Genomic DNA, 16,352 nt, shown 5'->3' with positions numbered 1-16,352 from the left:
ACAAGTCAGAGAGCTGAACTTGCCTTCTCTTCTCCCTCACGCCTGGGTCTCCTCAGCCGGAAAACCTGCTCATCGACCTTCGCATTCCAGTACCTCGAGTGAAGCTCATCGACCTGGAGGATGCCGTCCAGATCTCGGGCCACTTCCACATCCACCACCTGCTGGGGAACCCCGAGTTTGCTGCCCCAGAAGTGATCCAAGGCATCCCCGTCTCCCTGGGCACAGATATCTGGAGCATCGGGGTGCTGACATATGTCATGCTGAGTGGGGTGTCCCCCTTCTTGGATGAGAGTAAAGAGGAGACATGTATCAATGTGTGCAGGGTGGACTTCAGCTTCCCGCACGAATACTTCTGTGGTGTGAGCAATGCCGCCAGAGACTTCATCAATGTGATCCTACAGGAAGACTTTCGGAGGAGGCCCACGGCAGCCACCTGCCTGCAGCATCCCTGGCTGCAGCCCCACAATGGCAGCTACTCCAAGATCCCCCTGGACACCTCCCGCCTGGCGTGCTTCATAGAACGCCGCAAGCATCAGAACGACGTGCGGCCTATCCCCAATGTCAAGAGCTACATCGTCAACCGAGTAAACCAAGGGACATAGCCATCTCCTGGCCCTTGGGGTTTCACATGGAAGTGCAGTGTGAACCAAAGCAAGACTGAATGTCTGTAAATAATTCTGTTAGTTCACTCCATGCAGTTCTCTGGATCGAGCGATGTACCTCTTAAACCTTGTCAGTGGTTATTCAGGGTCTGGGCAGCCGTAAAATTACCCTAAATCCAGGGACATTTCAGAAGGTCATTTGGAAGAGGTAAAGATGCAAAGAGTCACCCAAAGCATTAAAGAGAGGGCCAAGGAGGACAAGAATATTAGCTGTTAGACAATTTTAATAGAGTGTTCCAAAATGAGTGGTTAACCGGGCAAACCCAAAGCTCACTGTAGTGAGTATAAAAGGTTTCTAACTCTGCTGAAATTTTAAGCAAAAAGTTCTATTTAACAGAGACATCATGTATGCCAACTATTCTGGTTTAGATTACTTAGATATAGTTTCTTAATAGGATACATATACACATACAGTAAAATATATCCCATTCAGGTTTCAGAGTTTTATAATATAGAGGTATATATGAAATCAATCATAAGTAACTTTGAGTGCTCCAGTTAAGACAGTAATTTATTTACCGAAGCATTACGTTGTTTTGACTAAGCACAATTAGATGACAAGTTTTTTAGAGCATTTTATAAATCTTGTATAGAAATCTTTTACCAGAACCCGTGCATTAAGAGAAAGCAATGTTACCCTTTTGCAGTCCGTGAATGAGAAGATTTTTCTCTCAGTCACAAGTATTTGATTAACATAGGTTCTGTATATGAAATGCTACCCCCAAATTCACTGGCAGCTCAGAGTTCATCTGGCAGGCAAGCCTGCCAGAAAAGAAGTCCAAATACAGTAAGAGTTTTGGGGTTATTTTTATGTCTACACTCGGTCTGAACTAGGTAATGAATATAACAGGTTCATACAGAAGGGCAAGTAGAAACCTTTCCTACGGTTCCTAAGAACAACGTAACAACACTTTCTGACTTCTTCTACAGCTGTAGAAGGCAGTCCTCAGAAAGCTGGCTTGCTTTATTTCTAACCCCTTCTGGAAGCTAAGGGGTGCTTACCAAAAGGAGGCAGCCATATAGGCCTTTTAAAGGCCTGGTCCCAAGTCCTTTTTGAAGCCATGGAATAAAATCTGATATATCACTCTAACAGAGCATTGAGTTCAACTGTGATTGCAATACCTGTCACCACTCAGCCGCTGATATTTCCCTGGACCAAAAGGACTCATTGCACTTTGAGGCCAATGCTGCTTTCTGGCATGTATTATCCACACACAGTGATTCTGAACTGCCCTTTCCCCTGCTAGTGGGGAAAAAAAAAAAAAAAAAAAAAAAACTTCAACCTGGGCATTTCATGGTTGTTTTCTTTCTTTGTTTTTGAGGAACAATTTTGGGTTTTTTGTGTTGGTACATGACCCACCCTTTGTTTTCTAGGATGTGTTTTAAAAGTTGCTATTATGCAAATAATATTTTAAAAATATAACTCAAGTGTTTATCCTCCAATCAGGTTTAATGGCATTGCTTCTCTCCTGTGATAGGATTGAGAAAATTAAAATCGAGCTGCACAAAAGTGCAAGCAGAGAGTTTAAGAAGGATAAATAGAATTACAAATCTGTCTAAATGAAAAAGAATGGTGGAAATGAAGCCTGAACTTTAATATATTAAAACACTTATTCCCACAGCGGAAATATAGAATTAAAAATACTCATCTGTCTTTTCCATTGGTCTCAGAGCCAACTTCCTCATCCACCCTCCACCTCATCCCATCCAAGATTATAGATTAATCAATTAGTAGAATGTACAAGCAATAAGACTAGATAGCATTTCGTATTTTTAGGATTAACCAAATACGTGGAAACTGATTCCGACTGTTATTTGGTTCCTAGTTTCGAATGGCCCTGGGTCACCGAGGTGCCCTCCCTCAGACCCTGCCCTTGACCAACCCTCTCTAGTCTTCGTTTAAACCTACATGTATATACAAATACTATCTGGTATAATATTTTAAAATTTAAAACATATTTACTAAAAAACCTTTTAGTAAACATGTCTTCATTGTGAGATCTAGCCTAAAAGAAGAAAGCCTGGTCCCTAGGGCTAGTCACGGGATGGAGGGCAGGTGCTGAGGATTCCAAATACCCATAAAATGTGGCTTGGCAAGGTCTGTTTCATCCACTGTGCACAGCAACTAAAGAACTCTCTGCCGAGTCCTTTTGAGTTTGTATGACCATGTAAGAGATGGGTTGAGTTTCTGCTGGAGAAGATTTGGGCCTCGGACAGTGGTGCACAGAGGGCACAGGAGAGCATTCATGAAATCATGTTGTGGGAAGGCAGCTGACAGAACGTTATAGCCAAAGGTTTTATATCAGCTTTTACATCAGAGTTGGGATAGCCCAGGTGTGGGGTTGCGTGAAATTTCCCCTCCCCGCAAGTACACATGCTGGGGAAGTGAGGAGACAGGACAAGCAGGACATAGAAATGAAAAGTAGGATGATTCTGTTAACTGGAGCCAAAGTACAATCATTAGAGTAGAATTCATTTAATAGAGGCCCCAAGAGAAAGGGTGTGTATTTTATATAGTTTGATAACGGAAGAAAACTAACAGAGAGGTTCCCTGTCTGCAAAGCCCCTTCTCACTCCCCTGCTATCCCAAGTAAGAAAGCAGTCCTGGTTCAAGATTTCTCCACAGGGCGTTGGAAATAACAAGGAAGGCTTTAACAAGGAAGCCCAGAAGGTGGGGCTGGGAAACGTACTTGAGGTTGCGCTGTAGGCAACCATGGTGAGGGACAAAGGATTAGTAACCACTTTCTTGTACCTGTTTTAGCAGATATGACTTTCTGGTAGAGAGGGGAAGAAGAGAAGATGGTCCACTTCGACCGCAGTTCTTAAAATCAAAACTTAACTGGGAATTAGTGAAAGTGAGCTTCTAGTTGAAATGGGAAAAATTAATGTTGGTGAAAGTCCTAAGTTTCTTGCTTGTTGTTTTTCATTGCATAGAGTTTTGAGGTTTGTTTTGTAAGGGTGGGATGCAGAAAGAAGAAAAGATCAGGGACAACCCGTAATAATTTTTTAAAGATACCATGATTTACTGCATCTTCTACATTTGTTTCAGATTAAATAGATTTATATCCACTTACAGCTGAATGTGGGAAAATTTTTAAGAGAAAAATTGTAATGTGGAGGTGTCCTTCAGGACTCTCACAGCCATAAACACTCGTGGGTGAGTAGAGGAAGCAGAGGAAAAGCTGGCTTCACCGCTTTGTTGTTCACAAAGCCTTTATAAATAGTAGTGCCTTTCAGAGGGGAGGTGGGGAGATAAGAAGTTCATTGTATTTAGACTGACTGATACTGCAGCATTTTTTTTCTTTATGTTAAAGTATCTTTTAAATGAAAACATCTGAATATAGGGTGAGGCCAGGAATGCTTGAGTTTCAACCTCAACTATTCCTGATTCGTCCTTTCTTACAGAAAGTCTTTGTTTTTTTCTGTCCCAAATGTCCCCATTGTTGAAATGGGATGGGGGTGGGGTGGAGAGGAGGGACTTTAATCTCATAGGAATGTTGGGAAAATAGCATAGTTGGGATGCCTAAAAAAACACTTTGATTTTTTTAAAGTGCTACACACTGCCAGTGCTAAGAATTTTATTGATAGTAACTTTGAACATTCCAGGTTTTCAATATCCATGTTTTAGGATACCATTTGCAAACTCATAAGATTAAATTCTGTAATTTGATTTTAATTGGAAGTACCAGGTGCTCTTTGTCTAAATGTTATTTGGTCTTAGCCTGTAATTTCAATCATTTAAAAAGCATGTCTACAGAAAAAGGTTAGGAGACCTGATGGTCTTATGTGAATAAACTGTTTTCTCCAGTATTTCTGATGGCAGACACAGATTAGGGTGCCCTCCAAAGCAGCTGCTGCTCTCTCTTCTCAAGCTATATGCTTGGGAAACATTGACAGAGAAGAACCCAAACAGCCACTTTCCTCACTGGGAGGACAGAAGTAAGAATAAAATATTGTCTGATATCACAACTCATTTCTTCAGAATCTCACTGGCATCCACCGTAAGAAGCAAATTACATGTACAGGTGTAGAAATGAATAGAACTGTTGGATTTTAGAGGGGAAACCTTGGATTTCTCTCTCTCTCTCTCTCTTTTTTAAGATACTTAAGGGTTTCTGGAGTAGCATATTTGCTTTCTTATAGTCTCCATGATTTAGTGCCCAGGAGTTAGTCCTTCCTGTTTGCTTGCCTATGTGAAAGAGCATGGAAATTTAGATTTGTGAGAACATGAGGGAGCAAATACGTTATAAACTAGGTGGTGGTCATTTCTGTGTATTAACTAAAACTTGGTCCCACAAATTTGATAGAGGAGGAAATATTGCAAACATAAGGGGTCTCTGCAGTAGGGCAAAAGTGCAAACTCACCACTCCCCTGTTTGGTTTTGAGGAACGTGGGCTTTATTCCTTTTTCTCCTGTGTAGCATGTCTGTGGAGTCTGGGTTAGGCTAACACTGTCTGTGGGCTTCCAGTGGATTTATTCGCATTATGATTGTTCTTAACTATTTAAAGTCTAGGGGTCATTTGGAAATTAACAATTAAACCTGGGGCAGGTTTAGAAAAGATAAAGTTCAAACATACTCCACTAAGAAAAGGGAAGCTACCGTGTTAATATTTATTTTCTAAAAACTATAAGGCTCTCAGTTGTTTCATTAATTCTAAAGGATTGGAAAGAGCTGAAATTTGTGCATAGCCCTAGACATTTTGATAGGAAATATTATTCATGTGAGAAATCTATATAGAAATAGAACACAGAAATATCATAGGCTGTATCTTCTATGAAAGGCATTTCTGCATTTTTCATATGTGTAGAAGTTAGAGGAGAGGAGAAATCAATTACTCTTAAGACAAATTTTCATCTTTAAGGGTCATTTTTGGGAAGCTTGAAATTAATACTCGTGAAAGCCTGAAATACTCATAGGCTATTGTGTTTTGTCAGCCTGTTTGTTGGGAGATTCTAAAATGTGGTCAGATTTAGTTTTATTCAAATGATTGAGATTAATTGTTTATTCAGATGCCTGTTATTTCAGAGGGTGAGGATAGCTGAGAAAAAAGTGGGTAGTGGGAAAACAGTGCAAATAAAATTTAACAAGCTAATTTGCTAGCCCAGGGATAGCTAGCATTAAGAGTTCCATCAATGCCTGACTTCTATCAAGAGATGAATCCACATCGTGGAGTATTATGGGGACTGTTACCATGCTCTCAGAGACTGTGGTTATGAAGTTAACAAAACATATATCTCCTCTTACTAACTTAAGCCATATCTGTCATCTCTGTGTCTGATTTTTTTGACCCTGGTGCTTTTACTTCTGTTTCTGCCAAACTCCAGCCTGCTCTATGGGGAAGGTGAGTAAAACCAGTAGTTAGGACCAATGTGAAGACTGTGAAAAACACTAAACATACCCGTCAGAATGAGATCCTAGTCAGAAAACAGTAGTGAGCAAAGTGCAAACTGTTGGAATATAAGGATATATGTACATCTGTACATGTATATAGTGTATAATATGTATGTATATGTTATTGCTCATATGCAGAAATCTATCCAGTTGAAGACAGCCCAGGTCGGTCAGTTTTTCTACTGGAAAACCACTTAGAGCCATTCAAAACCATTAGGGCTGATGGGTGGAGTTAGGGTCTACTCATTTGGGAATTACTTGCTGTCCTTTAAAGTCCACAGAGCCAAGTGAACAAAGCCTGAAACATAATGGGGCCATCATTTAGGTTATCTGTTTACCTGGGGTCAGGAGTATCTTTATATTTGAATTATTAATAGTTGGTTTGCAAACTGCATAGGTATGTCTTGGTTTTGAGTGACCCATCCCCACCAAGTCTTTTGAGAGTTTGGGGTGGCTTCTCTGGCCCTTGAGACCAAGGGCCTTATCCATAAGTGGATAGGTTTCCCCATAGGGACCATTACACATATACATATAAGTACATACTTCCATCAGGCTTGTAACAATTGATTTAAAACCACTCCACAGTATTGATAAATAGCTCTATATTTTCAAGGTGCAGAAGACTTCCACAGCCTTAATTATTTCAGTGTCTTGCTGGTCTGCCTTAAGTGTATCTTCTGGGTTTTTGGTTGTCTTATTATTTTTAAAATTTTCTGCAGTTCATTTTGTATGCACACAATGTCGTTTTGTAAAGGTAGGTTGTAAATATTTTATTTGTAAGTCAAAATCACTCATGTGTAATGTTGTAAAGTGATGACCTTCTGTCTTGTTATTACTACAGTAAATGTTATAAGTCATGGATGAAACTTCAAAATGTACATCTCACAAGTTATGCATTCCTATAAATACACTATACTAAAGATATTATTTCTGGTGGTCTTTTTCTTTTCTTTCTAATTAAAACCATTGTTCAAAGGAAAGAGTAATTTTTTTTCTCTTTCCCAAATATATGAAAGCCTTTGACAAGATGAAAATATCACATTATTATTACAACACTTTTTGCCCAGCATTTTGGAAAGAAAGCAACAATTTTGCAGCCTGGAGAAGTATCCTAAGGCATTTCCCTACCTCCCCCCCCCCCCCAAAAAAAAAGGAAAAAAGAAAAAAAAGTCAAGTAAATCTCAGGTGTGTGTTGTTAACTTCAGCCTTGTGTTCCAAATGCCAACTTTCTTAGAAAATTGTCAGGCCTTCTGAGCTGGATCTCAGAAATTTGTGCTGCTGAATCATGGTCTGCTCTCAGAATCTGGATTAGCTGATACAGACATGAACAGGTCTGGGTGAGCCACCCAAGGTTAAGTGAGGCTAGCTAGAGTATTACAGATCAAGTGTTTTGATTAGCTTACTTTGCCAACAAGAACAAAACTGTTATAAACATTTGGCTTTTCATCAAAATTTTACTGTATTTATTTGAAATGAGAAACAACTCTCAAAAGCATGGGTTCTTCATACTGGATGGTCAGCACAATCTCTTCAGAGAACATACAGACATTAGAAATATCGAAATATAGAAATGAAATCAGAATCACTTTAATGTGTAACCATCATGAGCCCTATGGTTTTAAGGGTTATTTCCCTTAAAGTACTGCCTTCTACACATAATGGGAATTCCCCCACATTCAGAGATTTAGTTGTAAGGACCAAATACGCTTGCATTTTCAGATTGGCAAGATTATCCTCCTGGATAACCTTGATATGGAGCAATTTATCCTCCTCTCTTCTCCCTCCCTTCCACATCTGCTGTACACTTACAACGCGCCAAGCAGCTGAGCTATTCTAACAGGAATTAACACAAGTCCTCCTCCAGGACACAGTTCCGACAGAAGAGGTAATAAACAATTACCTAAGAGCTTTATGGTCCCATGTACGAATTGCTATGACATTGTCATGTGCCAGATGCCATGAAGTTAACAAGAATTAAGACATATCCCTGTCTTCGAGAGCTTTCAGTCTATTTGGAGAAACCAGGGTCGAGGCAGGGATAGGTACGCGGAGGGAGGGAGGCGGGAATCATGGCTAACATTGGCGATTAACGACAGGCTCAGCCAGGAAGTAGATTAATTAAGGGGCCATTGCACTACAAAGTGGGCAGGATTTACACAAACTCTCTAGAGAGCCTTGGCTTTATGACTCGGGAGTCAATCTAAGTATTCGGAACTTTGACTCGGGAGTCAATCTAAGTATTCGGAACTTTGAACTCCAGCGACCCGATCCAGAGGCAGCCATTAGAAGCAGAAGCCACTGCATCAACCTCGCTTCCACCACAAGACAGCCCGCGCTACTTTTAGACGGGCAGAGATGCGCCGTGACCGCCGGAAGTCAGGGAGGAAGAGGCGGGGCTTTCTCGGGTGACGGTATCGGGGCGCTGCAGGCCTGGCGCGCTTTGGAGTTTAGAACAGGATCGGGAGCGCGTGGCCATGGCAGCCCAAGATGCGGATTTGGAGTCGTTGGTAACGGGTTTGTACGACGTGCAGGCTTTTAAATTTGGGAACTTCGTACTGAAGAGCGGGCTCTCTTCCCCCGTTTACATCGATCTGCGCGGCATCGTGTCTCGACCACGTCTTCTCAGTCAGGTGCCAGCCGGGGAAAGGGGAAGAACGGGGCTGGGTGGTCGGAATGGGGACCTGGAGGTGGAGAGGGTGAAGGTGTTGGACTGTGGATGAGAGCAAGAAAGCCGAACAGGCAGCCGACACTACTTACTGTCGGTTTGGGGAGTCGATTTGAGAAGCCCAGAGACCAGGCACTGTTAGGCTTTTGCGGAATGTTGATGCAAAATGAGCAAACCTTTCTTAAATTTTAAAGGAAAAGAGTTTTATTCGGACCCAAGTTAGCCGCTCTGTATACAGTCTTCACAAAGAGAGAGCTCCAGGGAAGGAACATTTGGTGCAGGGTTATACATTTTTTCTTTTTTACATAAAGAGTTAGGAATTACCATGGCCAAAGGCATTTCAGAAAGTTACAGATTTTATCTTAGGTTTTTAGTATGTAGAAGGTTGTATGACTTTAATCTTATAGGAACCTAGGAACCAGGGAGGTTTGTAAGCTTTTTTCCCCCCTCATGAAGCAGATGTACAAGGTGTGCTTTGGGCAGAAATAGAGCCCATGCGGTGAGGATTTGCTTCCCTGGGAGCCCAGAAGCAGGGCCCACAAACAGGAAAAATTGTTTCCTTTATTTTATCAGGATGTAGAATGCAGCCTGCTCCTTGACACGCCTGCTTTGACACGTGCTTTGCAAGAGAGTCAGGAAGCCCAATTTGGGGCACTGTCCATATGTAGCCCTGAGAAAACTAGATGTGGGGATAGAGGAAAAGATGGGTGGGGGAAGAATTTTTGGAAGGGCTTAAATATTTGGAAGGACTGTTGCTTAGAAAGGAGGATTTGATTTTGCACTTTGTGGCCAGGAGGGAGAATGAAGGCCAAAGGATGGCGTTTCGTGGAAGCACTTTTTTGGTCAATATAAGGAAAAACTGTACAAATTAGAGGTTTCTAGCACAGTGCTTCTCAATCTCTGAGTATATTTGAATCACCTGGGAATTTTGTTAAACTGTGTAATCTGATTCAGTAGATCTAAGGCAGGGCCTGAGGTTATGTCTTTCTAACAAGCTGTCGGCCAAAGCTGCTGACCACACTGAGTAGAAGGGTTTGTCCTGTCCGTTAGAGTTGCTACTAGCCTCATCTGAATACTGAACATTACGAATTTTAAAGTTGAAATAGTCACATGTTGGACAGTGCAGATGTAGAACATTTCCGTCCTCACGGCAGTTCAGTCAAGAAGACACATATATTTCCTCCACCGCCTAAGGGTTTATTCTCATCCTTTGGGAACCCTATTTTGTGAGGTTATTTATTTACTTATTTATTTTTAATTTATTTTTTTTTTTAATATATGAAATTTACTGTCAAATTGGTTTCCATACAACACCCAGTGCTCATCCCAAAAGGTGCCCTCCTCAATACCCATCACCCACCCTCCCCTCCCTCCCACCCCCCATCAACCCTCAGTTTGTTCTCAGTTTTTAACAGTCTCTTATGCTTTGGCTCTCTCCCACTCTAACCTCTTTATGTGAGGTTATTTATTATACAAAGGATTGAAGCACTAGTTGAAGCGGGTTGGTCTATTCTCACCGTCCAGAATCATACTATGGTACATCTGTCTCAGTCCTGAGAAGGTAAATGACTAGGGAATCTTCTAATGAAAAATTTGGCTTAGGTTTTATCAAGTCAATTAGTTGATGACTAAAAATTGCTTTTTGATACTAGATCTTAGTGTGCATGTGTGATTTTTGGTAGTTAACTCAGGAATTGAAAACGTTGAGAAACCTGGCTGTAATGGAACTCCTTTCGTATCTACTTATTTATGCGAACAGTATGTTTCAATATTTATACCCCCAAAAAACCCGATTGAATTTACACTGAACTCTGACTTCCTGGTTGTAATACTTAGCGTAAGTAAATACATAAACAGATGAGGGGGTACCATTCCTCTCACTAAGAGAGAAGTATTTCCAAAATAATCCATTCTTCTGCTTCTATCAAAATTTGCAAATTTTTATGTTTTAATTAATTTCATGTTTGTAGTAATTGTAATAATACATAACAGTTTTCAACACTTAAGAGATTTATGGTCATAGGAATTGTTTTAATTTACAGTTTTAAATTTGAATTTCTATACATTTTTGTCGTGGAGAAATATGATAGAGTGATCACTAAGAGTTTTCCAAGTATAAACTTAATTACATTAGAATAAAATTCTGTGCACAGTGGAATGAAAAGGAGTTCCAAAAATGTAAAATTTTCCACCTTTCTTACTGCAGCATTTTCATATTTTTTAAAAAGGAGATGTTCAGTATCAAATCACTACAGCATTTGCATCCTATTGTGTTCACTTTTAAAAGAGTGACATAACAGTTCTAGGAAAATATAATTTTTTAGTACTCCAGAAATTATATCTTTTGCAACTTAAAAATATTCACGGAATTTTCAAATCTTTAGCAGTATAGGTGCAAAAAATTTTGAAGACCTGATCTAGTTCACTAAGCAATTTGAGTGATTGTTTGCTTTCCTTTTTTTTAAAAAATAAGGTGGATGAGAGTGTGCATTCTCGCATTAAAATGTGATGATTTATGTGGCAAAGGATATTATAGTACTTCACACAGTAGGCACTGTACTTATGAAACTTTTTCTTTTTTTAACATTTTGGTATGTAAGCTTCCTGTTTTTTGTTTTTTTTTTTCTTCAGTATTACTGACTATAAACTCTATGCTGTTCATTACATCTCCATGACTTATTTATAACTGGAAGTTTTTGTCATTTAATCCCCTTCATGTATTTCACCAGCTCCCCCCAAACCCTCCCAACTAATAACTGATAGTTACTTAGTTTGTTATCTGTGTCAGTGATTCTGTTTGTTTTGTGTATTCATTTTGTTTTTTAGATTCCACATGTAGATGAAATCATATGGTATTGCTCTTTCTCTGTCTTGTTTAACTTAGCACAGTAAATATCCTCTAGGTCCATCCATGTTGTTGTAAATGGCAAGATTTCGTTCTTTTTTTATGGTTGAACGATATTCCATTGTGTATATGTGTGTATTGTATATGTGTGTGTATACACATACACCACATCTTTATCCATTTCTCTACTGATAGACACTAAGGCTGCTTCCACATCTTGGCTATTGTAAGTAATGCTGCGGTGAACATAGGGGTGCATGTATCTCTTCGAATTGAAGTTTTTGTTTTCTTCACATAATTACCTAAAAGCAGAATGGCTGGATCATATGATACGTCTATGTTTAATTTTTTAAGAATCCCCATACAGTTTTCCATACTGCCTGTACCATTTTGCATTCCCACCAACAGTGTATGAGGGTTCCCTTTTCTCCATATCCTTAAGGACACTTGTTATTTCTTGTGTTTTTGATAACAGCCAACCTGACATGTATGAAGTGATACTTCATTGTAGTTTTCATTTGCCTTTCCCTGTTTTCATGTGCCTGTTGGCCATCTGTATGTTTTTGGAAAAATGTCTTTTCAAGTTTGTGCCTCTTTAAAAAATGTTTTTATATTGTGTAAGTTCTTTATATATTTTGGACATTAACCCCATATTGGATATATGATTTGCAAATATCTTCTCACACTAAGTAGATTGCCTTTTCATTTTGTTGATAATTTCCTTCACTGCACAAAAGCTTTTTAGCTTGATGTAGTCCCATTTGCTTATTTTAGCTTTTCTTGGCCTTGGCCTGAGGGGACTGGTCCGATTACTAGGGGCACCTGGGTGGCTCCGTTGGTTAAGTATCTGACTCTTGATATCTGCTCAGGTCATTATCTTGGGCTCTGCACTTACAGTGCGGAGCCTGCTTGGGATTCTCTCTCTCTCTCTCTCTCTCTCTCTCTCTCTCTCTCTCTCCCCCTCTCTCTCTCCCTCTCTCTCTCTCTCCCTCTCTCTCTCTCTCCCTCTCTCTCTCTCTCTCTCCCTCTCTCTCTCTCTCTCTCTCTCCCTCTCTCTCTCTCTCTCTCCCTCTCCCTCTCTCCCTCTCTCCCTCTCCCTCTCTCCCTCTCTCCTCTCCCTCTCCCTCCCCCTGCCTCTCCCTCTCCCTCCCTCCCCCTGCCTCTCCCTCTCCCTCCCTCCCCCTGCCTCTCCCTCTCCCTCCCTGCTTCTCCCTCTCCCTCCGTCTCCCTCTGCCTTCCTCTGTCTGCCCCTTTCCTGCTCACCCTCTCCCAAAGTAAATAAACATTAAAATACATTAGTAAGGCCAGTGTTAAAGAGCTTAATTGATTTTGAAGTGTAATTGACATACATTATATTAGTTTCAGGTGTTCAACATAATGATTGGATATTTGCATGTATTGTTAAATGATCACAGTAAGCCTAATTAGTGTCTTTCACCACACATAATTTTCTTCCTAATTGAAGTTGAAAGATTAGTCTCAGGTAAACAACATACTGATTCCACATTTAAATACATTATGAATAGCTTACCATGGTAAGTGTAGTTACCAACTGTTGCCTTACAAAATTAATGAAATATCATTTATTATATTCTCTATGCTGTACTTTACACCCCCATGACTTATTTATGTTCTAACTGGAAGTTTGTATCACTTAATTCCCTTCACCTGTATTTCCCATAGCCCTATCCCCTTCTCTGCAACAAACAGTTCACATTCTGTATTTATGAGTCTGTTTTGTTTTGCTTTTTAGATTCCATATATAAGTGAAATCATATGGGTTTTTGTCTTTCTCTGTCTAGCTTCACTTTGCATAACACGCTCTAGGTCCATCCATGTTATCACAGGTGGCAAGATTTCATTCTTTTTTTAGGGCTGAGTAATATGCTGTTGTGCATATATACAACATCTTTATCCATCTATCAGTGGACACTTAGGTTGCTTCTATATCTTATCTATTGTAAATAATGTTGGGGTGCATTTTCTTTTCAAATTAGTGTTTTCATTTTCTTCAGGTAAGTACCCAGAAGTGGAATTACTGGATTGTATAGCATTTCTGTTTATAATTTTTTGATGAACTTCCATACTGTTTTCCGAGTGGTTGCCGCAGTTTACATTCCTACCAACATTGCATTGCACGACATTGCACGAGGGTTCCCTTTTTCTCCCTATTGTCTCCAACTGTTGTTTCTTGTCTCTTTGATAGAGGCATTCTGACAGATATGAGGTAATCTTATTGTGGTTTTGATTTGTATTTCCTTGATTAATGATGTTGAGGATCTTTTCACTTGCCTATCGGCCATCTGTATGTCTTCCTTGAAAAAATGTGTATTTGGGTCCCCTGCCCATTTTCTAATTGGATTGTTTGTTTTGTTGGTGTTGTGTTGTAGGAGTTCTTTATATAGTTTGGATATTAACCGTTTATTGGATATATCATTTGCAGTTATCCTCTCTGATCAGTAGGTTTCCTTTTTGCTTTGTTGATGGTTTTATTTGCTGTGCAAAAAGCTTTTTATTTTGATGTATTCCCAATCGTTTATTTTTGTTTTTGTTGCCTTTGCCTGAAGAGACAGATCAAAAAAATATTGCATAAAAATTAAGTCTTTAAAAAGAAAAAAAGGGGGGTCCTGGCTTGCTCATTCTATAGAGCATGTGACTCTTGATCTTGAGCTTGAGCCCCATGTTGGGTGTACAAATTGCTTAAAATCTTAAAAAAAAAAAAAAAAAGACATTGCTAAAACTCTTGTCCAAGAGCTTATTGCTGCTGTTTTGTTTTAGGAGCTTTATGGTTTCAGGTCTTACATTTAGGTCTTTAATTCATTTTGAGTTTATGTATGGTGTGAGAAAGCAGTCTAGTTTAGTTCTTTTGCCTGTAGCTGTCCAGTTTTCCCAACAGCATATATTGAAGAGACTGTCCTCCACTGTATATGCTTTCCTCCTTTGTTGTGGATTAATTGATCATATATGAGTGGGTTTATTTCCAGGCCCTCAGTTCCACTGACCTGTGTATCCACTTTTGGGCCAGTACCTTACTGTTTTGGTTACTTTAGCTTTGTACGATAGTTTCAAGTCTGGGATTGTGATGTCTCTAGCTTTGTTCTCCTTTCTCAAGATTTCTCTGGCTATGCGGGAGTCTTTTGTGGTTCCATACATATTTTAGGATTATTTATTCTAGTTCTGTGAAAAATGCTGTTGGGATTTTGGTAGCGATTTCACTGAATCTACAGTTCCCTTCAAGGAGTATGGACCTTTTAGCAAGAATTAATATTGCTAATCCATGAACATAATATATCTTTTCATTTATTTGTGTCATCTTCAATTTCTTTTCATCAGAGTCTTACGGTTTTCAGTGTACACCTTTCACCTTCTTGGTTAAATTTATTCCTAGGTATTTAATTCTTTTTGATGCGATTGTAAGTGGGATTGTTTTCTTGATTTCTCTTGTGTATAGAAACACCACAGCTATCTATATATTGCTTTTGTATCCTTCAACTTTACTGAATTCACTTATTCTAATAGTTTTTTTGGTGGAGTCCTTAGGTTTTTTTCCTTTTTTAAAAATTTTTACTTGAAGTATGGTTGACATATTAGTTTCGGGTAGACAGCATAGTGATTTGACAGTTGTATGCATTGTGAAATGTACACCACAGTAAGTGTAGTTACCATCTGTCACTGTACAAAGTTCTTATGATATTATTCATTGTATTCTCTGTGCTGTACTTTTCTTCCCAGTGACATTTATTTTAAACCCTCAATTCCCTTCAGCTATTTCTCCTACCCCCCCCACCCCACTCTGCTCTGGTAACCACCAGTTATCTATATTTATGAGTCTTTTTCTTTTTCTTTTTTTTTTTTTTTTAATTGTAATATAGTTGTCACACAACTATAGTTTCAGGTGTACACCACAGTGATTGAACAACTCTACTTTCTGCTGTGCTCATCGCAAGTGTAGCTACCATCTGTCACTATTCCCTACCTGTACCTTTAATTCCCATAATTTATTCAGTCCATAACTGGAAACCCATATTTCCCACCCCCCCTTCACCCACTTTGCTCATCTCTCCGCCCTCCTCCCCTCTGGCAACAACCAGTTCCTTCTCTGTTTTTGTGGGTCCGTTTCTGCTTTTTTGTTTGTTCTTTTATTTTTTACATTCCACATATAAGTGAAATCCTATGGTATTTGTCTTTGACTTACTTCATTTAGCATCATACCTTCTAGGTCCATCTGTATTATCATGAATGGCAAGATTTTATTCTTTTTTTATGTCTGAGTAATATTCCATATGTATATATACCAAATCTTCTTTATCCATTCATCTATTGATGGACACTTGGGCTGCTTCCATATCTTGGCTATTGTAAATAATGCTGCCATAAATATAAGGGTGCATATATCTTTTCAAATTAGCGTTTTGGTTTTGTTTTTTTTTTTTTTTTAATAAATACTCCAAAGTGAAATTGCTAGATCATATGATAGTTCTATTTTTAATTTTTTGAGGAATGTCCATACTGCTTTCCATAGTGTTTGTACCAGTTTACATTCCCACCACCAGGACACAAGGGTTCCCTTTTCTTCACATCCTTGCTGACACTTTTTATTCTTGTCCTTTTGGTGACAAGCCATTCTAACAGGTGTGAAGTGTACCTCACTGTGGTTTGGATTTGCATTTCCTTGTGGCTTAGTAATGTTGAGCATCTTTTCATGTATGAGTTGGCCATTTGTGTTCTCTAGAGAGAAGTGTGTTTGAATCCTCTGCCCATGTTTTAATTGGATTGATTGTTTTTTG

At 39.3% G+C, this 16,352-nt stretch overlaps 2 protein-coding genes across 18 annotated transcripts in view; both read left to right on the top strand.

Annotated features, from left to right (window-relative positions):
* The window catches only part of KALRN (kalirin RhoGEF kinase), a 672,273-nt gene extending 665,291 nt beyond the window's left edge, over positions 1-6,982 (top strand). For all 15 annotated transcript variants that reach the window (XM_058731109.1, XM_058731107.1, XM_058731105.1 and 12 more), the window contains one exon: positions 57-6,982. In XM_058731109.1, coding sequence (XP_058587092.1) covers positions 57-602 — 546 coding nt within the window. In that variant the 3' untranslated portion in view covers positions 603-6,982. The remainder of the gene's footprint in view (positions 1-56) is intronic.
* A 1,462-nt stretch (positions 6,983-8,444) lies between these two features.
* UMPS (uridine monophosphate synthetase) overlaps positions 8,445-16,352 on the top strand; it is a 67,143-nt gene continuing 59,235 nt past the window's right edge. For 2 of the 3 annotated variants that reach the window (XR_009262129.1, XM_058731099.1), the window contains exon 1: positions 8,445-8,685. Coding sequence is in view for 2 of the 3 variants with exons in the window: in XM_058731099.1 (XP_058587082.1) it covers positions 8,530-8,685 (156 nt within the window). In the remaining variant the exon portion in view is untranslated. The remainder of the gene's footprint in view (positions 8,686-16,352) is intronic. The other variant, XM_058731098.1, reaches the window with a different exon arrangement.

This window comes from Neofelis nebulosa, chromosome 5 (genome assembly GCF_028018385.1).
Source record: "Neofelis nebulosa isolate mNeoNeb1 chromosome 5, mNeoNeb1.pri, whole genome shotgun sequence".
Lineage (NCBI taxonomy): Eukaryota > Metazoa > Chordata > Mammalia > Carnivora > Felidae > Neofelis > Neofelis nebulosa.
The sequence above is the reverse complement of the archived record's forward strand: the minus strand, read 5'-3'. Positions and strand labels throughout refer to the sequence as shown.